At 47.0% G+C, this 25,940-nt stretch overlaps 1 protein-coding gene across 2 annotated transcripts in view; it reads right to left on the bottom strand.

Annotated features, from left to right (window-relative positions):
- LOC149462364 (inter-alpha-trypsin inhibitor heavy chain H5-like) overlaps positions 1-25,940 on the bottom strand; it is a 127,506-nt gene that overhangs the window by 25,731 nt on the left and 75,835 nt on the right. For both annotated transcript variants that reach the window (XM_089676859.1, XM_089676860.1), the window contains exons 8-9: positions 21,789-21,960; positions 3,235-3,544 (exon numbers count right to left, since the gene is read on the bottom strand). In XM_089676859.1, coding sequence (XP_089532985.1) covers positions 3,235-3,544; positions 21,789-21,960 — 482 coding nt within the window. The remainder of the gene's footprint in view (positions 1-3,234; positions 3,545-21,788; positions 21,961-25,940) is intronic.

The following is a 25,940-nucleotide window of genomic DNA, read 5'->3' as shown; positions in this document are numbered from 1 at the left end:
TTTCTTGCTAAAGAACATTATTTTTTATTAATTTGTTATGGGTAATGTTCCACTTTAAGAGCCCTTTCACATGGCTCTGCTCTGGTCTATTCAGCAGGGGATCTATGAGCAGATCCTCTGCTGAATCTGAGCTGCATGGGATGATTGTCAGTTTTTTTTACATCCATGCCCACATTTACACAGGCATGGACCTGTAATGGCTATATGTGCGGCTGAATGTAAATGGACCTGTGTCCACTCGCATCAGGCTAACTCTGATCCGTCATGTTTACATCTGGAAAAATGGAAAAGGATGCAGTCTATAGCCATTCTGGATGGACTCAGGCATAGGGGGTGTAACCTGACATACGTCAGCTTACATCAGCCTGCCCATAGGCCTACATGGAGCTTCTGATCAGGTCCACCTGAAAAAGGGACAGGCGGACCTGAAAAGAAAGCCCATGTGAAAGGGCTAACTCATAAAACTGACCAACTTATTTAATTAAGGGGGAACAGCTGCTTTATATTAATATATATGTGTAGCATAATGAACAGGAGTATACAAGTAACAGCAGTATTTCCAAATAATGTTTAAAAAAAGGACTTAAATTAGATTCCTTTGCAGCTGTATTCCCTTCGGCCTTTTAAGTGTATGGGTAGAAGAAAAGCTTCCAGAAATAATACTAAGATTTCTTTAAAAAGAGCCAATTTATATACTGGGGTCAGTACAGCTCCTGGAACAAGACATTAAAGTGGGAACTGAACAAGAAAAAATAAACTTAAAAAAGTTCCTGTTGGTAAAGTCACAGCTTGCATAGCTTACTGCATAACCTAGCCCCAGCTAAACAAACACGGATTGTACCATTTTTGTTCTAAAGTCATTGTGTCTTAAGTCTTTCACTAGTTATATTGATATAATTAATTAGATTAAAATCAAAAGGGACTCATCATTCCTGCCACTGCACAAACATGTATATAAACGAGGCTAGGTTGGTGCTGAGTAACAGGACAGGATATAATGACCATGGGTATTATTACCCAACGAACAATGATTGCTCCAACAGGGTATTAAAGCCCATCATGATACCATGGGGGTCAACAGGAAGAAATAAAGAGGAAGATACAGAGAAAGAGAAATGACAAAGAGAACAATATTACAGACAGATAGAAGTAAAGCTCAGCTAAAGTAAAGGACCAGGCAAAAGGAAATTTAAAGGAGATATGAGACTCATTTAGAATTATTTGAGAACTTAGAGGATTTCTTTCATTACAATTGCCACCATTTTGTTAGGAAAAACCTTAAACTGAAAGTCTAAATAGTGTGAGATCAAAATGAGAAGAAAGTGCCAATGAGAACAGAAGAAAACTGTGGCCCTTTGCTTGCTTTTATGTTTCCGCCACGGACACCTACAATGGGGCACTATTTCTCTCACAGATACCAATGATGGGGCACTATTCCTCCCACTGGCACCAACAATGAAGCACTTTTCCTCCCCCTGACACCAACGACGGGGCACTATTCCTCCCTCTGACACCAACGATGGGGCACTATTCCTCCCTCTGACACCAACAATGGGACACTATTCCTCCCACTGACAACAATGATGGGGCACTATTTCTCTCACAGATACCAATGATGGGGCACTATTCCTCCCACTGACACCTACAATGGGGCACTATTTCTTTCACAGATACCAATGATGGGGCACTATTCCTCCCACTGGCACCAATGATGAAGCACTTTTCCTCCCCCTGACACCAACGATGGGGCACTATTCCTCCCTCTGACACCAACAATGGGACACTATTCCTCCCACTGACACCAATGATGGGGCACTATTTCTCTCACAGATACCAATGATGGGGCACTATTATTCCTCCCACTGACACCTACAATGGGGCACTATTTCTTTCACAGATACCAATGATGGGGCACTATTCCTCCCACTGGCACCAATGATGAAGCACTTTTCCTCCCCCTGACACCAACGATGGGGCACTATTCCTCCCTCTGACACCAACGATGGGGCACTATTCCTCCCACTGACACCAACAATGGGGCACTATTTCTCCCACTGACACCAACAATAGGGCATTTTATTCCTCCCACTGACACAAACAATGGGACACTATTTCTCCCACTGACACCAAAGATGGGACACTGTTTACTCCCACTGACACCAAAACATTTTCTACAATCCAGCCCTCCCAAAGTTTGAAGGACAGTAAACTGGCACTTTGTTTAGAAAGTTTGGAGACCCTTGTTATATATTATAGGTCCATGAAGTGGTAAGCTACACAGCATTATGACTTGTCAACTTGTGTTTACTTAAAATTAATTAGGTTAACAGAAAATATAAAAACTACAGTCCAATCCAATCAAATCTAATTTCTATACTTTCGTATAACAAAGCTAATCATATTAAATATAATTTAAAAAATCAGTTTTTGTTGGTTTCTAAAGCTCAAAGGTCATTTAATATGCAAATAAGCTGATCTAAACTTACAACTCTCCTGCCTTAAAGTGTATTTCCACTTTTGCAGCCAAATTGGGATAACACCTACTGTATATTTGTTACATATCTCCATTTATAAAGCATAATTTAAAAAAGTATTTTAAAATTGCAGCTTACCTTTTTGGATGCTTTATTCTGGACTCTCCAGCAAGGAAAACATCCTAAGTACTGCTCTCTTTTTTTGAGGAGACTGGGCAACTGTGTTTGCCATAATTAACCCTGTCTGTACTGTATAGGCAGATCTCTATTTTTAATTTTGAACTTAATTTGAACATTCTCTATCCTAACAAAGGGTTAAAGTTTTAGAGGCTAGGTTTCTTGCATTGCATGTTAATGAGGACAGACCTGGGACAGGCTCACCTAACATTTAAAAAAAAACCTTGCAACCAGCCATGACACCTTTTCCTTAAAAACATCTAATCATTTATTTTTCACTTAAGTTTAAATTTTTTTGAAATTACACCAGGGTAACATCTTACTGTTTTAGATACAAGTGCTTGCAAAAGTTACTCATTAAAATTAGTTTTTGTTTCTCTGAAATAGGTTATGATTTTAAATTAACCACAGTTTAGCAGTGCTTGGGGCAGAAGACTATTTAGCAAACTTGTTATCAAATCAGTATGTAGGTTTATAATACAAGTTATATATACGTGGAAACTTTCCTTGTGCAGTCAAAACAAAAGCATTCTAGTTTTAAAGGGATCTCTTACACATGATGTGGAAGCAGTAAATTACATACCCTTTCAGCTGAATAGCTGCATCATCGTCTTCAGTGACCCGGCGCATCATGCCACAGTTTTCCAGAGACAATTTTTCTAGCAGTTGGAAATCAACATCATTGCCAATGCCGATGCTGAATAGGCAAAACTTTTCCCTGATGGCATTCTTGGCATTAATTAAGATATTACTAGACTGGACTTCCCCAAGGGTTGGTCTTCCATCAGTCAAGAATATTATCAGTGACACAGTTTTTTCATGCTTGTCCATATTAACTAAATAATTGTTGAGGAGGCTGGTGGCAGCCTGGATACCTCCATTTATATTTGTACCTGAAAATAACAAATATTTCATTTTATAATCCAATACAGCAGCATACCAGGGTCAACTGTTTTTCTATTGTATCAATGCATTTTATGAGCTCTGAGAATAAAAGCATCATCCTTTATAGTGAAGAAAAAGAGACAATTAAATGTCTTGGACCACTAGTGTCACTTGGTTGCACTCGTAGTACATTCTACATGTTAATAACTGTAACATTCATTACTGTGACACAATTTGATAATTGGTGTCTAGTAGATGCTTAGTTTTTTAAAGCAAACCATACACAGTTGAACAAGATATTCCTATTAATCAATTCTCCGATACACGCTGAACAATATAGATGAAGAAATGTTCACTACTGGCTCTTGTATTCGGTAGCTGTGTCACCCACCAATGCATGAATGCAGAACCGCTGCCAAACAGTGACTGTATCTGATAGGATGCAATCACCCTTCAGCCTCTAATTTTGCACACAGCAGCTCAGTTAATTTTTGGATCGACTTTTGTCTAGCTGGGTGGTGTAGCAGGAATAGCTGAAATTCAAGAAATCTATACCTAGTTTAAGATTCCTTGTGGATTTAGAATAATATAATTTAGAATAATCAATACAGGGTTAAACCTCTTCAGGTCTTGCAGCTGTTTATATCACATGGATGGAATTTTCAAATCTTAAATAGTGTGCCAGGGATGTAACAATAACATTAGCTAAGATACTGTATTAAAGTGAAATGTGTGTTATTTCTTTGGAGACATGACTGTTTTGGTGGTATTGTCCTCAAAGCCTTATTCAATTCTATATTTAAAACAAATGTTATTTTGTAACTCGTAATTTTGGCATTTAGTGTGATGTTAATCATCACACTAAAGTTATATTTCAGGTACAAAGCTTGGTGAAATAATTTATCAAGACATGTTTTACACTTTATGCATTTTATGTTCCACAGATCAAAATGAAATGAAAGAGAAGATGCAAAAAAATGTTAGCATTCAAACAGAAAAAAATCTAGCTAAAGTAAGAAGGGGAAGATGTAAACTAGGCAATCACAGGTTAGTTAAAAATATGTATTTATTTATTGATTAATTGATTGATTTTCACACGTTGCAGGTTTCTGCCACTGAAAATGTACCATAGAGCAGATGACAGGAAAAGCCTGTCACCTGCATGACCTACCACAATTTACAATATTTGTCCATTGCAATGAAACAATCATATCTTAGCTGTCAGTTACATCAGAATATTGAAGACAGAGCCAATGTCAACAGCTCCTCTGCACAAACTGAAGCCACAGCTATTGAACTAACAATGTGGACCTATGGTGGTGTGTGAGGGGAAACATATAGCGTGACAGGGGATTGTAGAATATATCTGATATACTCCAGAGGCTGAATTGATGCCCTACAGTGCATGCTTACTAATCTGCCTAATATTCCTAATATGCCAATTGACTATAATTGGTTAAATAATATACATTATTAGCATTATAAATGGATAACGACTGTCCATCTGGTGCTCCTGTATTGGCTCCTGCTACTGTCAATCACAGCAAGTGAGCCAATGAGGAGAGAGCAGGGGTTGGGACCAAGCCATGCTAGTGTGTGAATGGACACACAGAGTAGAGGCTTGGGAGCGATTCTGCTGGGGTTCCCTATAGCAAGCAGCTTGCTATCGGGGCACTCGGCAGGAGGGAGGGCCAGAAACACTGGCGGAAAACCTAAGAAGAGAGGCTGCTCTGTGCAAAACCACTGTACAGAGCAGGTAAGTATGACATATTTGTTATTTTTTTTCTCCAAATCTGTCTTTAATATCACTTTACTTTTTACTTGTTAAACTCAGATACCTGTTAATAGTTTTTTTTTATATTAATTAATTGAACAACTGTTTTGAAATGTATATTTTGTTTATTTTGTTGTTGAATATATTTCATAATATACATAGAACAACAGAGTGTTTTGAAATATTTAATTTCTAAAATCCCTCAATACAACAGCCAGGGTGCTATGTTTTATTTTTCTTTCCAATTTATAACAAATTGAGACACAGCTTGTTACCAGGTTGTGAGAAATCAATATAGAGCTTAAGTGGTTTAAAAAGGGGATCATTGTTACAATGAAAATAGTGTATCTCAATCAACTGCAAAATGTTTGCCAACACACTATCATTAGAGATGAGCGAATCGAAGTATCCGAAGTGGAATTCGAGTCGAATATCGGAAAAATTTCGATTCGTGCCGAATCCGAAAAACAGCCTAATTCGGACGCGCGAATCGAAATTTTTCCGAAAATGGCGGCTGACATGTGCGGCGACGGAGCGGGGATGTCGGGGAAGGCGCGCAGACAAGGCGCGCTGCCCCATAATGCATTCCTCAACGACATGTGATCGCATCAGCCAATCAGCAGCCAGCCAGCCAGCACTGTGTAATGGTCGAGGTATATATAGCGGCCATTTTGGAAATCTTCATTTGCCTGCAGTCATTGAACAGAGGCAGACCGCTCTGTACTAGGGACAGGGACAGAGTTAGGGCCACAGAAACGAGAATTGGGGACAGAGAGAAGTTACTTAGGGACAGAGAACCATTACTCAGGGACACAGACTTGTTAATGAGGGCCACAGAATCGTTATTTAGGGACAAAGAAACGCTAGTTAGGGCCACAGAATTCATACTCAGGGACAGACAGAATTGTTACTCAGTGCCAGAGAATTGTTACTTAGGGCCACAGAAACGTTATTAGGGCCACAGAATTTTTACTCAGGGACAGACAGAATTGTTACTGAGTGCCAGAGAATTGTTACTCAGGGACAGACAGAATTGTTACTGAGTGCCAGAGAATTCTTAGGGCCACAGAATTCATTCTCAGGGACAGACAGAATTGTTACTCAGGGACAGACAGAATTGTTACTGAGTGCCAGAGAATTGTTACTCAGGGACAGACAGAATTGTTACTGAGTGCCAGAGAATTGTTACTCAGGGACAGACAGAATTGTTACTGAGTGCCAGAGAATTGTTACTCAGGGACAGACAGAATTGTTACTGAGTGCCAGAGAATTGTTACTCAGGGACAGACAGAATTGTTACTGAGTGCCAGAGAATTGTTACTCAGGGACAGACAGAATTGTTACTGAGTGCCAGAGAATTGTTACTCAGGGACAGACAGAATTGTTACTGAGTGCCAGAGAATTGTTACTCGCACAGACACAAAATTGTTACTTGCACAGACACAGAATTGTTACTCGCACAGACACAGAATTGTTACTCAGGGCCACAGAATTCATACTCAGGGATAGACAGAATTGTTACTGAGTGCCAGAGAATTGTTACTCAGGGACAGACAGAATTGTTACTGAGTGCCAGAGAATTGTTACTCAGGGACAGACAGAATTGTTACTGAGTGCCAGAGAATTGTTACTCGCACAGACACAAAATTGTTACTTGCACAGACACAGAATTGTTACTCGCACAGACACAGAATTGTTACTCAGGGCCACAGAATTCATACTCAGGGACAGACAGAATTGTTACTGAGTGCCAGAGAATTGTTACTCAGGGACAGACAGAATTGTTACTGAGTGCCAGAGAATTGTTACTCAGGGACAGACAGAATTGTTACTGAGTGCCAGAGAATTGTTACTCAGGGACAGACAGAATTGTTACTGAGTGCCAGAGAATTGTTACTCAGGGACAGACAGAATTGTTACTGAGTGCCAGAGAATTGTTACTCGCACAGACACAAAATTGTTACTTGCACAGACACAGAATTGTTACTCGCACAGACACAGAATTGTTACTCAGGGCCACAGAATTCATACTCAGGGATAGACAGAATTGTTACTGAGTGCCAGAGAATTGTTACTCAGGGACAGACAGAATTGTTACTGAGTGCCAGAGAATTGTTACTCAGGGACAGACAGAATTGTTACTGAGTGCCAGAGAATTGTTACTCGCACAGACACAAAATTGTTACTTGCACAGACACAGAATTGTTACTCGCACAGACACAGAATTGTTACTCAGGGCCACAGAATTCATACTCAGGGACAGACAGAATTGTTACTGAGTGCCAGAGAATTGTTACTCAGGGACAGACAGAATTGTTACTGAGTGCCAGAGAATTGTTACTCAGGGACAGACAGAATTGTTACTGAGTGCCAGAGATTTGTTACTCGCACAGACACAAAATTGTTACTTGCACAGACACAGAATTGTTACTCGCACAGACACAGAATTGTTACTCAGGGCCACAGAATTCATACTCAGGGACAGACAGAATTGTTACTGAGTGCCAGAGAATTGTTACTCAGGGACAGACAGAATTGTTACTGAGTGCCAGAGAATTGTTACTCAGGGACAGACAGAATTGTTACTGAGTGCCAGAGAATTGTTACTCAGGGACAGACAGAATTGTTACTGAGTGCCAGAGAATTGTTACTCAGGGACAGACAGAATTGTTACTGAGTGCCAGAGAATTGTTACTCGCACAGACACAAAATTGTTACTTGCACAGACACAGAATTGTTACTCGCACAGACACAGAATTGTTACTCAGGGCCACAGAATTCATACTCAGGGATAGACAGAATTGTTACTGAGTGCCAGAGAATTGTTACTCAGGGACAGACAGAATTGTTACTGAGTGCCAGAGAATTGTTACTCAGGGACAGACAGAATTGTTACTGAGTGCCAGAGAATTGTTACTCGCACAGACACAAAATTGTTACTTGCACAGACACAGAATTGTTACTCGCACAGACACAGAATTGTTACTCAGGGCCACAGAATTCATACTCAGGGACAGACAGAATTGTTACTGAGTGCCAGAGAATTGTTACTCAGGGACAGACAGAATTGTTACTGAGTGCCAGAGAATTGTTACTCGCACAGACACAAAATTGTTACTTGCACAGACACAGAATTGTTACTCGCACAGACACAGAATTGTTACTCAGGGCCACAGAATTCATACTCAGGGATAGACAGAATTGTTACTGAGTGCCAGAGAATTGTTACTCAGGGACAGACAGAATTGTTACTGAGTGCCAGAGAATTGTTACTCAGGGACAGACAGAATTGTTACTGAGTGCCAGAGAATTGTTACTCAGGGACAGACAGAATTGTTACTGAGTGCCAGAGATTTGTTACTCGCACAGACACAAAATTGTTACTTGCACAGACACAGAATTGTTACTCGCACAGACACAGAATTGTTACTCAGGGCCACAGAATTCATACTCAGGGACAGACAGAATTGTTACTGAGTGCCAGAGAATTGTTACTCAGGGACAGACAGAATTGTTACTGAGTGCCAGAGAATTGTTACTCGCACAGACACAAAATTGTTACTTGCACAGACACAGAATTGTTACTCGCACAGACACAGAATTGTTACTCAGGGCCACAGAATTCATACTCAGGGACAGACAGAATTGTTACTGAGTGCCAGAGAATTGTTACTCAGGGACAGACAGAATTGTTACTGAGTGCCAGAGAATTGTTACTCGCACAGACACAAAATTGTTACTTGCACAGACACAGAATTGTTACTCGCACAGACACAGAATTGTTACTCGCACAGACACATAATTGTTACTCAGGGCCACAGAATTCATACTCAGGGACAGACAGAATTGTTACTGAGTGCCAGAGAATTGTTACTCAGGGACACCTAATCGTTGAATTAAATAGTATGTCAGACAACATGCAGAGGAGTGGCAGAGGAGGCAATGTTTTAGGAGCGAGCAGACGTGGCAGCAGAGGAAGGGGTCGAGGCAGCAGTATTCGCAGCCAGAGGCCAGTGCTCCCGGTGTCATCCAGCGGTCGTGTCTCCACCGACAACCCTGCCGTCATTGATTGGTTGGCTCGGTCGTCTTCCTCTTCCCAGGTCACCTCTGACACCTACAGCCAACGGTCGGTGGGTACGTCAGACACAACCGTTAGTTGGCATGGCCCGGGACCAAGCCCACTGAAATCACGTGTCCTCTACCTGCCCCTGTCCTTTGCTGTTCCCTCACCAAGCGAAGTATCGCATGCTGTGGGCTCAGCCCCACTGTACAGTGAGGAAGAGCTAACAGAGGGCGGTCAGGAACGGGGGGAGACATCGGCCTTTTCAGCAGCCAAGCGAACAAGTACTGGCGAGGAGAGTGGCTCGGTAGCCGGTCTAGAGACAGGTCTGTCTCCTGACCCAGACGCAGCCGAGGGGGCTAGTAGTGAGGCGGAGACCCTACTTGATGATGAGGAGGTTGATCGCACTTGGCAGCCTCGTCGTCATCAGGCAATTTCTTCCGCATCATCAGGAGAAGAGGGTGGCAGCTTGGCAGCGAGCAAAACAGTCGGTGGGTTGCCCAGGAGACAGCAGCAGGGTCGCATCAGTGTCAGTGGAGCCAAACGTCCACGGAGTAGAGCACCAGCTCCACTGCAGCCTACCACCACGGCCAGTAGTGGTGCCGTTGCGCACGGAGGAAGTAGCAGTCAGCCAGTGAAGAGTAGCGGGGGCAAAGTTTCCTACTCGGTGGTGTGGCAATTTTTCCTCAAGCCGCCCGAGGAAGTAAACGTAGCCGTATGTCGACTATGTGGCCAGAAATGCAAGCGTGGCCAGGGGGCCCATGTTGGGACTACAGCGTTGCGTCAGCATATGCAGCGTCACCATTCGGTGGCCTGGGAAAACCGTGATAAACATACGGCGGTTCTGCCTGCCCCAGCCCCCGCTCCATCACCCGCTCCGTTACTTGCTCCGTCACCCGACGTCGTCAATCGCCCTCTATCAGCCAGTCAAGGCTCCAACACCTCTGCTGAGGGGAGTTGTCGCTCATTGGCATCTTCCGCTCGTTCAGATGCTCCTTCTCCTGCTACTCCTCTTCTCGGATTCCGTCAACAGTCTTTCTTGGAATCCGTATCCAAGAGACAACAGTTTGCGAGCACGCACCCGACGGTGCAAAAGCTGAACGTCCTCCTGTCCAAGTTGCTGGTGCTGCAGTCCCTCCCTTTCCAACTGGTGGACTCAGCACCTTTCCGAGAAATGATGGCTTGTGCCGCGCCGCGGTGGAGAGTGCCAAGCCGTCATTTCTTTGCCCAAAAGGCAGTGCCAGCCCTGCATTCACATGTAGAAGAGATGGTGGGCCAGTCTTTGAGCATGTCGGTCTCTGCCAAAGTGCACGGCAGCGCCGACGTGTGGAGCTGTAACTACGGTCAGGGACAGTACATGTCATTTACGGCCCACTGGGTGAACGTGGTGCCGGCACAGCCGCACCAGCAACTTGGACAGGTCACGACGCTTTTGCCTCCACGTTTGCACGTCCTTGGTCCAGCAAGCATGTCCGCCTCTACCACCTCTTTTTCCGCCGTGTCCTCAGCCGCCACCCCCGTGCCAAGTCCCATTACCCGACCGGCATATCACATGTGCAGGGCGCAACGGTGTCACGCTGTGCTGCACCTGGTATGCCTTGGCGAACGTAGTCACACAGGGGAGGAACTGCTGAGTGTAATGAACAGAGAAATCGACAGATGGCTGTCTCCGCGCAAACTAAAAATCGGAACCATGTTGACTGACAACGGAAAGAACATGGTGTCTGCTCTGCGTCAAGGAAGGTTGTGCCATGCGCCATGCATGGCTCACGTGTTCAATCTGGTTGTCAAGCGGTTCCTAAAATCCACCATCCCACTGCAAGACATCCTTAAAATGTCACGTAAACTGTGCATGCATTTCAGCCATTCCTACACCGCAAAGAACACCCTCATTGAGCTGCAGCGGCAGAACGGAATTCCACAGCATCGCCTGATCTGCGACGTTGCAACAAGGTGGAATTCAACCCTACACATGTTAGACCGCCTTTACGAGCAGCGAAAGGCCATCACCGATTTCCTGATGTTACAAGCGGATAAAGGTACTCCCCTGTGTAACTTAGATGTCAGCCATTGGCAGCTCATGCGTGACACCTGCCGCTTGCTCAGGCCCTTTGAGGAGGCCACGCTATTCGTGAGTCGGCAGGACTATGGGATGAACGACGTCATTCCTCTGTTGCACGTCCTGGAACAAATGCTGTTAACAATGGCTGGTCAGGGTGCGGTAGACGTGGCGCACAGATCTCAACGCCACATGACCCCTGTGGGGGCAGGACAGGAAGAAGAGGAGGAGGTAGAGGAGGACATTTGTGCTCAGGAATTATTGAGTGAAATGGGTGGTTTTTAAACTCAGCGGACAGGAGTGGAGGAGCAGGAGCATCTGGTAGAGGAGGAGGAGGAGACAGAGGACCCAGACGCACCGTGGCAGTATGCTGTGGAGATGGAGGCAGGGAGTCCCTCGCATTCCTTGGCACAAATGGCCCATAGCATGCTCGGTTGCTTGCGTAGCGACAGCCGAATAATAACCATCAGACAGAGGGATGACTTTTGGCTGTCCACCTTGTTGGACCCTCGCTACCGGTCCAAAATGGTGGCCTTTTTCACACCTGCTGAGAGGGAGGCCAAAATTACGTACTATAAAAACCACCTATGTAGTCAGTTGGTCTCTGCCTTTGTGCGCCAACGTCCATCCTCAGACACTGTGGGCCCTGTGCGCTCGCGTTCCGCTGGCATGGCAGCAGGGGAGGGGTGGGGTGGTAGGAGCAGTGGCAGCTCCACCAGCAGCGGCTGCCTCAGTCTGCAGTCGATGATGAGTAGCTTTCTTCACCAGCGCAGTGAGGAAACTACTAACCAGCCGCAGCAGCAGCAGCAGCATCAGGTGGACCTGGAGCAGGAGCTCAAACAACAGGCTTGGGCCTACTTGGACAGCACCCTGCCAACCGAGGTAGACAATCCCCTTGACTACTGGGCAACGAAACTTGACCTTTGGCCCCAACTAGCTGAATTTGCCCTTGAAAGGCTGTCATGCCCGGCCAGTAGCGTGGCATCGGAGCGCGTGTTTAGTGCGGCAGGAGGTATTGTAACTCCGCGGAGGACACGACTGTCCACCCAAAGTGTGGAGAGACTCACGTTTGTGAAAATGAATCAGGCGTGGATTAGTCTGGATTTCAAACCACCAGTTCCTGACACAACTGACTAAATCCGCCATGAATCATGCCTCAAACATGTGCCACTTTCAGGTCTCCTCACACTGCTGGTGTGTTTAATTTTTTGACATAGGGTGCTGGCAGATTACGGGCCTCCTATAGCTGCTGCCAGGCCCCTAATCTGCCATAGGCCCCTATATACCGCCTCCTCATGCTGCTGCCAAGTCCAGAGTCTGTCATGGGTCCCTGTATGGCCTCCCATTGCTGCTGTCTCCATCGCCACACTCTGCTGCCATGTGCCACTTTCAGGTCTCTTCACACTGCTGGTGTGTTAAATTTTTTGACATAGGGTGCAGGCAGATTACGGGCCTCACATAGCTGCTGCCAGGCCCCTAATCTGCCATGGGCCCCTATATACCGCCTCCTCATGCTGCTGCCAAGTCCAGAGTCTGTCATGGGTCCCTGTACGGCCTCCCATTGCTGCTGTCTCCATCGCCACACTCTGCTGCCATGTGCCACTTTCAGGTCTCTTCACACTGCTGGTGTGTTAAATTTTTTGACATAGGGTGCTGGCAGATTACGGGCCTCCTATAGCTGCTGCCAGGCCCCTAATCTGCCATAGGCCCCTATATACCGCCTCCTCATGCTGCTGCCAAGTCCAGAGTCTGTCATGGGTCCCTGTATGGCCTCCCATTGCTGCTGTCTCCATCGCCACACTCTGCTGCCATGTGCCACTTTCAGGTCTCTTCACACTGCTGGTGTGTTAAATTTTTTGACATAGGGTGCAGGCAGATTACGGGCCTCACATAGCTGCTGCCAGGCCCCTAATCTGCCATGGGCCCCTATATACCGCCTCCTCATGCTGCTGCCAAGTCTAGAGTCTGTCATGGGTCCCTGTACGGCCTCCCATTGCTGCTGTCTCCATCGCCACACTCTGCTGCCATGTGCCACTTTCAGGTCTCCTCACACTGCTGGTGTGTAGAATTTTTTGACATAGGGTGCTGGCAGATTATGGGCCTCCTATAGCTGCTGCCAGGCCCCTAATCTGCCATAGGCCCCTATATACCGCCTCCTCATGCTGCTGCCAGGTCCAGAGTCTCTCATGGGTCCCTGTACGGCCTCCCATTGCTGCTGTCTCCATCGCCACACTCTGCCATGTGCCACTTTCAGGTCTCCTCACACACTGCTGGTGTGTAGAATTTTTTGACATAGGGTGCTGGCAGATTATGGGCCTCCTATAGCTGCTGCCAGGCCCCTAATCTGCCATAGGCCCCTATATACCGCTTCCTCATGCTGCTGCCAGGTCCAGAGTCTCTCATGGGTCCCTGTACGGCCTCCCATTGCTGCTGTCTCCATCGCCACACTCTGCCATGTGCCACTTTCAGGTCTCCTCACACACTGCTGGTGTGTTAAATTTTTTGACATAGGGTGCAGGCAGATTACGGGCCTCACATAGCTGCTGCCAGGCCCCTAATCTGCCATGGGCCCCTATATACCGCCTCCTCATGCTGCTGCCAAGTCTAGAGTCTCTCATGGGTCCCTGTACGGCCTCCCATTGCTGCTGTCTCCATCGCCACACTCTGCTGCCATGTGCCACTTTCAGGTCTCTTCACACTGCTGGTGTGTTAAATTTTTTGACATAGGGTGCAGGCAGATTACGGGCCTCACATAGCTGCTGCCAGGCCCCTAATCTGCCATGGGCCCCTATATACCGCCTCCTCATGCTGCTGCCAAGTCCAGAGTCTCTCATGGGTCCCTGTACGGCCTCCCATTGCTGCTGTCTCCATCGCCACACTCTGCTGCCATGTGCCACTTTCAGGTCTCTTCACACTGCTGGTGTGTTAAATTTTTTGACATAGGGTGCAGGCAGATTACGGGCCTCACATAGCTGCTGCCAGGCCCCTAATCTGCCATGGGCCCCTATATACCGCCTCCTCATGCTGCTGCCAAGTCTAGAGTCTCTCATGGGTCCCTGTACGGCCTCCCATTGCTGCTGTCTCCATCGCCACACTCTGCTGCCATGTGCCACTTTCAGGTCTCTTCACACTGCTGGTGTGTTAAATTTTTTGACATAGGGTGCAGGCAGATTACGGGCCTCACATAGCTGCTGCCAGGCCCCTAATCTGCCATGGGCCCCTATATACCGCCTCCTCATGCTGCTGCCAAGTCCAGAGTCTCTCATGGGTCCCTGTACGGCCTCCCATTGCTGCTGTCTCCATCGCCACACTCTGCTGCCATGTGCCACTTTCAGGTCTCTTCACACTGCTGGTGTGTTAAATTTTTTGACATAGGGTGCAGGCAGATTACGGGCCTCACATAGCTGCTGCCAGGCCCCTAATCTGCCATGGGCCCCTATATACCGCCTCCTCATGCTGCTGCCAAGTCTAGAGTCTCTCATGGGTCCCTGTACGGCCTCCCATTGCTGCTGTCTCCATCGCCACACTCTGCTGCCATGTGCCACTTTCAGGTCTCTTCACACTGCTGGTGTGTTAAATTTTTTGACATAGGGTGCAGGCAGATTACGGGCCTCACATAGCTGCTGCCAGGCCCCTAATCTGCCATGGGCCCCTATATACCGCCTCCTCATGCTGCTGCCAAGTCCAGAGTCTCTCATGGGTCCCTGTACGGCCTCCCATTGCTGCTGTCTCCATCGCCACACTCTGCTGCCATGTGCCACTTTCAGGTCTCTTCACACTGCTGGTGTGTTAAATTTTTTGACATAGGGTGCAGGCAGATTACGGGCCTCACATAGCTGCTGCCAGGCCCCTAATCTGCCATGGGCCCCTATATACCGCCTCCTCATGCTGCTGCCAAGTCTAGAGTCTCTCATGGGTCCCTGTACGGCCTCCCATTGCTGCTGTCTCCATCGCCACACTCTGCTGCCATGTGCCACTTTCAGGTCTCTTCACACTGCTGGTGTGTTAAATTTTTTGACATAGGGTGCAGGCAGATTACGGGCCTCACATAGCTGCTGCCAGGCCCCTAATCTGCCATGGGCCCCTATATACCGCCTCCTCATGCTGCTGCCAAGTCCAGAGTCTGTCATGGGTCCCTGTATGGCCTCCCATTGCTGCTGTCTCCATCGCCACACTCTGCTGCCATGTGCCACTTTCAGGTCTCTTCACACTGCTGGTGTGTTAAATTTTTTGACATAGGGTGCAGGCAGATTACGGGCCTCACATAGCTGCTGCCAGGCCCCTAATCTGCCATGGGCCCCTATATACCGCCTCCTCATGCTGCTGCCAAGTCCAGAGTCTCTCATGGGTCCCTGTACGGCCTCCCATTGCTGCTGTCTCCATCGCCACACTCTGCTGCCATGTGCCACTTTCAGGTCTCTTCACACTGCTGGTGTGTTAAATTTTTTGACATAGGGTGCAGGCAGATTACGGGCCTCACATAGCTGCTGCCAGGCCCCTAATCTGCCATGGGCCCCTATATACCGCCTCCTCATGCTGCTGCCAAGTCTAGAGTCTCTCATGGGTCCCTGTACGGCCTCCCATTGCTGCTGTCTCCATCGCCACACTCTGCTGCCATGTGCCACTTTCAGGTCTCTTCACACTGCTGGTGTGTTAAATTTTTTGACATAGGGTGCAGGCAGATTACGGGCCTCACATAGCTGCTGCCAGGCCCCTAATCTGCCATGGGCCCCTATATACCGCCTCCTCATGCTGCTGCCAAGTCCAGAGTCTGTCATGGGTCCCTGTATGGCCTCCCATTGCTGCTGTCTCCATCGCCACACTCTGCTGCCATGTGCCACTTTCAGGTCTCTTCACACTGCTGGTGTGTTAAATTTTTTGACATAGGGTGCAGGCAGATTACGGGCCTCACATAGCTGCTGCCAGGCCCCTAATCTGCCATGGGCCCCTATATACCGCCTCCTCATGCTGCTGCCAAGTCTAGAGTCTGTCATGGGTCCCTGTACGGCCTCCCATTGCTGCTGTCTCCATCGCCACACTCTGCTGCCATGTGCCACTTTCAGGTCTCCTCACACTGCTGGTGTGTAGAATTTTTTGACATAGGGTGCTGGCAGATTATGGGCCTCCTATAGCTGCTGCCAGGCCCCTAATCTGCCATAGGCCCCTATATACCGCCTCCTCATGCTGCTGCCAGGTCCAGAGTCTCTCATGGGTCCCTGTACGGCCTCCCATTGCTGCTGTCTCCATCGCCACACTCTGCCATGTGCCACTTTCAGGTCTCCTCACACACTGCTGGTGTGTAGAATTTTTTGACATAGGGTGCTGGCAGATTATGGGCCTCCTATAGCTGCTGCCAGGCCCCTAATCTGCCATAGGCCCCTATATACCGCTTCCTCATGCTGCTGCCAGGTCCAGAGTCTCTCATGGGTCCCTGTACGGCCTCCCATTGCTGCTGTCTCCATCGCCACACTCTGCCATGTGCCACTTTCAGGTCTCCTCACACACTGCTGGTGTGTTACATTTTTTGACATAGGGTGCAGGCAGATTACGGGCCTCACATAGCTGCTGCCAGGCCCCTAATCTGCCATGGGCCCCTATATACCGCCTCCTCATGCTGCTGCCAAGTCTAGAGTCTCTCATGGGTCCCTGTACGGCCTCCCATTGCTGCTGTCTCCATCGCCACACTCTGCTGCCATGTGCCACTTTCAGGTCTCTTCACACTGCTGGTGTGTTAAATTTTTTGACATAGGGTGCAGGCAGATTACGGGCCTCACATAGCTGCTGCCAGGCCCCTAATCTGCCATGGGCCCCTATATACCGCCTCCTCATGCTGCTGCCAAGTCCAGAGTCTCTCATGGGTCCCTGTACGGCCTCCCATTGCTGCTGTCTCCATCGCCACACTCTGCTGCCATGTGCCACTTTCAGGTCTCTTCACACTGCTGGTGTGTTAAATTTTTTGACATAGGGTGCAGGCAGATTACGGGCCTCACATAGCTGCTGCCAGGCCCCTAATCTGCCATGGGCCCCTATATACCGCCTCCTCATGCTGCTGCCAAGTCTAGAGTCTCTCATGGGTCCCTGTACGGCCTCCCATTGCTGCTGTCTCCATCGCCACACTCTGCTGCCATGTGCCACTTTCAGGTCTCTTCACACTGCTGGTGTGTTAAATTTTTTGACATAGGGTGCAGGCAGATTACGGGCCTCACATAGCTGCTGCCAGGCCCCTAATCTGCCATGGGCCCCTATATACCGCCTCCTCATGCTGCTGCCAAGTCCAGAGTCTGTCATGGGTCCCTGTATGGCCTCCCATTGCTGCTGTCTCCATCGCCACACTCTGCTGCCATGTGCCACTTTCAGGTCTCTTCACACTGCTGGTGTGTTAAATTTTTTGACATAGGGTGCAGGCAGATTACGGGCCTCACATAGCTGCTGCCAGGCCCCTAATCTGCCATGGGCCCCTATATACCGCCTCCTCATGCTGCTGCCAAGTCTAGAGTCTGTCATGGGTCCCTGTACGGCCTCCCATTGCTGCTGTCTCCATCGCCACACTCTGCTGCCATGTGCCACTTTCAGGTCTCCTCACACTGCTGGTGTGTAGAATTTTTTGACATAGGGTGCTGGCAGATTATGGGCCTCCTATAGCTGCTGCCAGGCCCCTAATCTGCCATAGGCCCCTATATACCGCCTCCTCATGCTGCTGCCAGGTCCAGAGTCTCTCATGGGTCCCTGTACGGCCTCCCATTGCTGCTGTCTCCATCGCCACACTCTGCCATGTGCCACTTTCAGGTCTCCTCACACACTGCTGGTGTGTAGAATTTTTTGACATAGGGTGCTGGCAGATTATGGGCCTCCTATAGCTGCTGCCAGGCCCCTAATCTGCCATAGGCCCCTATATACCGCTTCCTCATGCTGCTGCCAGGTCCAGAGTCTCTCATGGGTCCCTGTACGGCCTCCCATTGCTGCTGTCTCCATCGCCACACTCTGCCATGTGCCACTTTCAGGTCTCCTCACACACTGCTGGTGTGTTACATTTTTTGACATAGGGTGCAGGCAGATTACGGGCCTCACATAGCTGCTGCCAGGCCCCTAATCTGCCATGGGCCCCTATATACCGCCTCCTCATGCTGCTGCCAAGTCTAGAGTCTCTCATGGGTCCCTGTACGGCCTCCCATTGCTGCTGTCTCCATCGCCACACTCTGCTGCCATGTGCCACTTTCAGGTCTCTTCACACTGCTGGTGTGTTAAATTTTTTGACATAGGGTGCAGGCAGATTACGGGCCTCACATAGCTGCTGCCAGGCCCCTAATCTGCCATGGGCCCCTATATACCGCCTCCTCATGCTGCTGCCAAGTCCAGAGTCTCTCATGGGTCCCTGTACGGCCTCCCATTGCTGCTGTCTCCATCGCCACACTCTGCTGCCATGTGCCACTTTCAGGTCTCTTCACACTGCTGGTGTGTTAAATTTTTTGACATAGGGTGCAGGCAGATTACGGGCCTCACATAGCTGCTGCCAGGCCCCTAATCTGCCATGGGCCCCTATATACCGCCTCCTCATGCTGCTGCCAAGTCTAGAGTCTCTCATGGGTCCCTGTACGGCCTCCCATTGCTGCTGTCTCCATCGCCACACTCTGCTGCCATGTGCCACTTTCAGGTCTCTTCACACTGCTGGTGTGTTAAATTTTTTGACATAGGGTGCAGGCAGATTACGGGCCTCACATAGCTGCTGCCAGGCCCCTAATCTGCCATGGGCCCCTATATACCGCCTCCTCATGCTGCTGCCAAGTCCAGAGTCTGTCATGGGTCCCTGTATGGCCTCCCATTGCTGCTGTCTCCATCGCCACACTCTGCTGCCATGTGCCACTTTCAGGTCTCTTCACACTGCTGGTGTGTTAAATTTTTTGACATAGGGTGCAGGCAGATTACGGGCCTCACATAGCTGCTGCCAGGCCCCTAATCTGCCATGGGCCCCTATATACCGCCTCCTCATGCTGCTGCCAAGTCTAGAGTCTGTCATGGGTCCCTGTACGGCCTCCCATTGCTGCTGTCTCCATCGCCACACTCTGCTGCCATGTGCCACTTTCAGGTCTCCTCACACTGCTGGTGTGTAGAATTTTTTGACATAGGGTGCTGGCAGATTATGGGCCTCCTATAGCTGCTGCCAGGCCCCTAATCTGCCATAGGCCCCTATATACCGCCTCCTCATGCTGCTGCCAGGTCCAGAGTCTCTCATGGGTCCCTGTACGGCCTCCCATTGCTGCTGTCTCCATCGCCACACTCTGCCATGTGCCACTTTCAGGTCTCCTCACACACTGCTGGTGTGTAGAATTTTTTGACATAGGGTGCTGGCAGATTATGGGCCTCCTATAGCTGCTGCCAGGCCCCTAATCTGCCATAGGCCCCTATATACCGCTTCCTCATGCTGCTGCCAGGTCCAGAGTCTCTCATGGGTCCCTGTACGGCCTCCCATTGCTGCTGTCTCCATCGCCACACTCTGCCATGTGCCACTTTCAGGTCTCCTCACACACTGCTGGTGTGTTACATTTTTTGACATAGGGTGCAGGCAGATTACGGGCCTCACATAGCTGCTGCCAGGCCCCTAATCTGCCATGGGCCCCTATATACCGCCTCCTCATGCTGCTGCCAAGTCTAGAGTCTCTCATGGGTCCCTGTACGGCCTCCCATTGCTGCTGTCTCCATCGCCACACTCTGCTGCCATGTGCCACTTTCAGGTCTCTTCACACTGCTGGTGTGTTAAATTTTTTGACATAGGGTGCAGGCAGATTACGGGCCTCACATAGCTGCTGCCAGGCCCCTAATCTGCCATGGGCCCCTATATACCGCCTCCTCATGCTGCTGCCAAGTCCAGAGTCTGTCATGGGTCCCTGTATGGCCTCCCATTGCTGCTGTCTCCATCGCCACACTCTGCTGCCATGTGCCACTTTCAGGTCTCTTCACACTGCTGGTGTGTTAAATTTTTTGACATAGGGTGCAGGCAGATTACGGGCCTCACATAGCTGCTGCCAGGCCCCTAATCTGCCATGGGCCCCTATATACCGCCTCCTCATGCTGCTGCCAAGTCTAGAGTCTCTCATGGGTCCCTGTACGGCCTCCCATTGCTGCTGTCTCCATCGCCACACTCTGCTGCCATGTGCCACTTTCAGGTCTCTTCACACTGCTGGTGTGTTAAATTTTTTGACATAGGGTGCAGGCAGATTACGGGCCTCACATAGCTGCTGCCAGACATGTAATCTGCCATGGGCCCCCGTACCGACTCCTCATGCTGTGACGTTGCAACAAGGTGGAATTCAACCCTACATATGTTAGACCGCCTTTACGAACAGCTAAAGGCCATCACAGATTTCCTGATGTTAAAAGCGGATAAAGGTACTCCCTGTGTAACTTAGATGTCAGCCATTGGCAGCTCATGTGTGACACCTGCGCTTGCTCAGGCCCTTTGAGGAGGCCACGCTATTCGTGAGTCGGCAGGACTATGGGATGAATGAGGTCAAATCGGCCATGGGCCCCCGTACCGCCTGTTCACGCTGATGCTGGTCCCACAGTGTGACCTGGGTCCCTGTACGGCCTTCCATTGCTTCCACTCTGCCATGTGCCACTTTGAAATCTCCTCACACTCCTGCGGTTGTCCATTTTGTCATAGGTTGCTGGCAGATTACAGGCCTTCCATAGGTGCCACCAAGCCCCATATCGGCCATGGGCCCCCGTACCGCCTGGTCACGCTGCTGCTGGGCCCATAGTGTTTTCTGGGTCCCTGTACCGCCTCCCATTGCTCCCACTCTGCCATGTGCCACTTTCAGGTCTCCTCACGCTCCTGCTGGTTTCCATTTTGTCATAGGTTGCTGTATGGCCTCCCATTGCTGCTGCCTCCACCGCCACACTGTGGCTCCAAACACTGGTTTTGGCCCCGTGACTGGCCAAAGGAGTGAAGTGTGCAGTGATTCTAAGATCGACGGCACTCATCTGCATGTCATACTGACAGACAGTATTATTTCTCTTCCCCAGCAGACTCCAAGGGCATTTAAATTAAAGGTACAGTGTTCTGCACTAATATTAAGTCTCTCTGAAGCCTAGAAACACCCTTTTTTAAGTTAAATTCACAGCGAATTTATTCGACTCGAATCGAATATTGTCCACGAATTCGCCGAATCAGTCGAATCGAATTTTTCATTTCTTCGCTCATCTCTAACTATCATCAAGCACCAGCCAATAGGAAAGCCCTTAACAGCTGTCAATAGGCTCAAATCATCAACATAACACAAGCAATTATCATGCATATTTTGCCTTTTAAGGTTGAATATGCATCTTATAGAACTAATACCATGCTCATTTTATTTTCATTACCTCCTGTAGGTGACAAGCCATATATGAACTTTTTTGCATCTCGAATGTTGTTTGGAGAAACTTTCACAAGTTGGTTTTGTTGCCAAACTTTTATTTTGCTGGAGAACCCAATTATATTGAAATGATCATCTGGTCTCAAGTCCCGAAGAATAGTAAATAAAGCATCTTGTGTCTGCAAAGAATTGATTTGTTGAGCAACATTTCTAGTAATATACATATATATTAAACTATAAAAGGATTAGGCCCCAGCCCTAAGCCATAATAGCTTATCAAAGAAAGGTAATGTAATTTGCATTTAGTATTTTGTTGAAAACAGGAATGTAAGTTAACATATATTTGAAAATACTGGTACATGGGAAAGCTACAGGCTAATTTATGGGTAGAAAATGCAGTTAAACATGAACAAAATGACAAGCACACCCACAATAATCAATGTTTATTAATGCTTGTATTCATAAAATAGTTTGTAGTATATTAGAAACATTAGACATCATACACATTGCCCCAGTGAGAAGTCACTGTTCACAGTACATCGGTCATGAATAGTATAATAGATCTGCATATATGAACAGTCAACATAACAAAAGCAGAAGTGCCAAGGGTAATTCATACCAGAAAAGCTGAGGCCCCCAACACCCCTAACATGCTAGTCTGACATCATCATATAGTAACTTCATGTCATATTAGAATCCCAAATTTTGGGGTCTTAACTTTTCAGCCTGCCTTGTGATGCCAATGACAAGTCACCAAACAAACCAATAAAATTTAATGGAGAAATAATGATGCTACTTTTATCCAATTCATATTTTTTTCACTTAAAATAATGGATTCCAGGTTTAGGTTAGTAAATGAATCTAAAAAATGTCTTTAAAAATTGTCAAAATGAATTATGCAAAATAGATCTTGCTGAATTTATTTCACTGCTGTCAAAATATGGTAAAATGTAATGGAAAAATTTAATCAAGCTGATTCATAAATATGCAAACATTTCCACCAACATAAATGGAAACCTTTTATGCATCATTTTACAAATAGATTAGGTGATGTTTTCATTTCCATGATGATTTGCTACTATCCCTTACTAAACTCCTACTTAAAAATATTGTTTAGGTTAGGTGTTCTCTGCAGAGCGTGAATTTGTATATTACCCCCTAATAATTCTAATTGGTCTGAGCAGGAAATTGCCTCTGTGTTTTGAGAAACGTTTGATCGCTTTACCAATACTGTTTACCTATAATGTTAGGCTCAGTTCACACTATTGCAGTTTTGCGTGCAGCTGTAAGGGATTTCAGACGAATCGCTATCGGAAATGCGCATAGGAATTCCCGCAGGAGAATTGCCGGTTGCACACGCATGCACACGTGCACACGCACGGCGAAGATTGGCACCAGACGGCCTATTTATGGAGTGTCTCTGCTCATGTTAAGTGCTGACTGGTCTTCAGCTCCCCCGTGTCCTGCTTGTTCCTGTGTGATTCCTTTGTTGCTGACCCTGCTTGTTCTCCTGATTGATACTGGTTCCTGACTTCGGCTCTGCTCCTGACCTTGGTTTTTCCTTCTGATTCTGTACCGTGCTGCCCGACTGTTGATGACCCTGGCTATTCCATGACACGATACAGGACATACTCATTATTGAATCCAATTTTGTTAAAAGTGTTAGTATTTCATATTTCAAATTGCATATGCTCATACTTGGGAACTTGCTGGCATGTATCTGAAGATTCTGGCTTTTTGGCTAGGGTCAATTCTGTCTGTGGTTCGTTTTCTGGCTTCTTGTGTATTGATATGAGTGACTGCAGCTTCAATCCTGTCCAACAGAGCATTGCCCAGTATAGCTGCTGAGAGCAGCCTACTGTGAGTGGAAGAGAGCAGTGAGAGGGGGCGCCTGCTTAGAACACAGGCATCTTTCTCAGCATGGGTGCCCACTGGGGAGTGAGGGTGGACTGTCCTTTTTCCCCTAGTCATGTGACAAATCACATGACTAGAGATAAAATGAAGCTGTTTTCCCTCCTGGGATAGCACTTGAGCTCAGAATAAGGTCTGAACTGTGAATACACAACCCTGGAACCTCTGTAAAAGCATCGTTAAGAGACTCTTAGCCATCCTACCTCCCTCAGAGTCCTTTGGCCACCCTCCCTCTCATAGAGCCACACAGGACCTCTTAGTTAAATGGACCCCACAGAGTCCCACAGCCTTCCAGTTCTCCTTCTTTTCATCCCACCAACACAGCAACATTTTTTCCTCCCACTGATATCAACACAGCTAAATTTTTTCCTCCTACTGATACCAATGTAGGGACATTTTTATTTAATCACACATATGATGGAGGCACTTCTTCTTTTGCCAGTGTTAGCCCTGTATTTTACAGCACGACAGTATGTGCACCACTATGAAACTTATAGTTTCTCCTCTGCACCACAACCATTGGCACTATGCTGCAACCATTACATAAGTCTTGGTGCAGCACCCCCTGCTCCGCCCTTTGTCTACCCCCATTCTCAGACCCACTGATTTAAAAAAAAGTTTCCAGGTATATATGTAGCACGTTTTTACATTTTCAGGTTAGTGCTTTTGTTGTACCATAATAAAATAATAGCTGAAAGTTAGTAGGAAGTATTGGAGCTGCTTTTGTTATGTCATACTAGAGTAATATCTAAATATAAGCTGGACAACCTTAGTCCCAGGTTCCAAGACCATAATATTTGTTCTTGCATTTTCAGTCTAGCAAGTGTCAGAAATCCAAGCACAACACTTATGGTTGTTGGCTATGGTAATTCTACACAACTGGCATGCTCTGACTTTTTCTTTGCCTGCTCAGCTGCTTTCTTTTTCTCTTTACCCAGCTGCTTTATTTTCCTTCTGGTATGGTAGATTATGTTCTCTCTTTCTTCTCCATGGTCGATTCTAATTTAATTTCTTATGGGCAGTGATGCTTATTTTCCAGCTGTGTTAATCACACACTCCAAACCATTCTACCACCTTGTGTTTTTCTGGCTGACTGCTGTCCAGTACCACTAATGATACTATTGTTTTCAGCAGAATGTACACTAAAGAAAGATTGCTAAGAACCACACAGAGGATGATCATGAACCACACTTTGAGAGCCAATGGTCCTGAGAAAATATGCTAGAATTGCATTTCAACATTTATTAACATCCCTCCAGATCAATTATATTTAGCTCAAGACTGCAAATAACTAGTCAACTGACTACTACAAATTACTGATTACTTTTATGTATAATAATGATATATTCTCATTAAACTTTTTCCATGTATATATTGGTGCATATTACAAAAATACAGCAATTTTGTATTGCGTTGTACATGGATATAGTGGGTTATACCTAGTGCAATGAAACAGAATGACTTACTAAAGCTGCCAGTAGGCATACAATGAATATCAACGAATCTGGCCAAATTCAGTTGGCCTGGGAAATGTTTGGATAACTATGGGCATGCTCACACACGTACAATAGCTGTTATAAATGCCCATGTTTATACACTGCTGACTGCACAAAAATTGTTACTTGGACCTTCTGACCACCTTTATATGATCAGGGGCACCTTCAAATAAACAGGAAAGAAAAATAAAGGCTGACATTTTTTTATTTTTCCTTTTTATTAATGCTAGTTGCCTCACTGTCATGTTCACCAACATCTTTAAATTCTTTGAATGATGGATCCACAACAAACTTGCATATAAGGTCTTTTTTCCAACTTTCTTCATCTGTATACCGACTTCTGGTCAATCACTGTGAAAGTCAGTGGGCATAATAGCCAGTTAACTAGTATCTTCAGGAGGAAGTCAGCATTGAAAACCCCCTTATTTCACTTAAGAAATGTTTACTTTAATCCTTTACATCAGTCTGATGAGCAAATGGGTAGATCCAAAATGGCTAAGCCAAAATTTAGATTTTTGGGTTGCATGTGGCATTCTCATGTCTTTTTCAGTCTTTGTGGTATAAAAACGTGCGTAAATGAGCCCTCAAAATGTTTCAACTGATAACAGTTATACTGCCTTACATAATACTGCAACCAAACACTTTTGGAAATGTTAAAAGTCCCTTTCTGGCATAAAACGTAAGTTGGAGATGGAGTACAAATGTTCCATATTATTTTTTTGTTAATGGTATTACATTTTTACGCCCCCCTA

The sequence above is a fragment of the Staurois parvus genome, unplaced genomic scaffold (assembly GCF_062004578.1).
Source record: "Staurois parvus isolate SC_StPar_1 unplaced genomic scaffold, SC_StPar_1.0 ptg000175l, whole genome shotgun sequence".
Classification (NCBI taxonomy): Eukaryota; Metazoa; Chordata; class Amphibia; order Anura; family Ranidae; genus Staurois; species Staurois parvus.
Note: the sequence above shows the minus strand (reverse complement) of the source record. Positions and strands in the feature narration are given on the sequence as shown.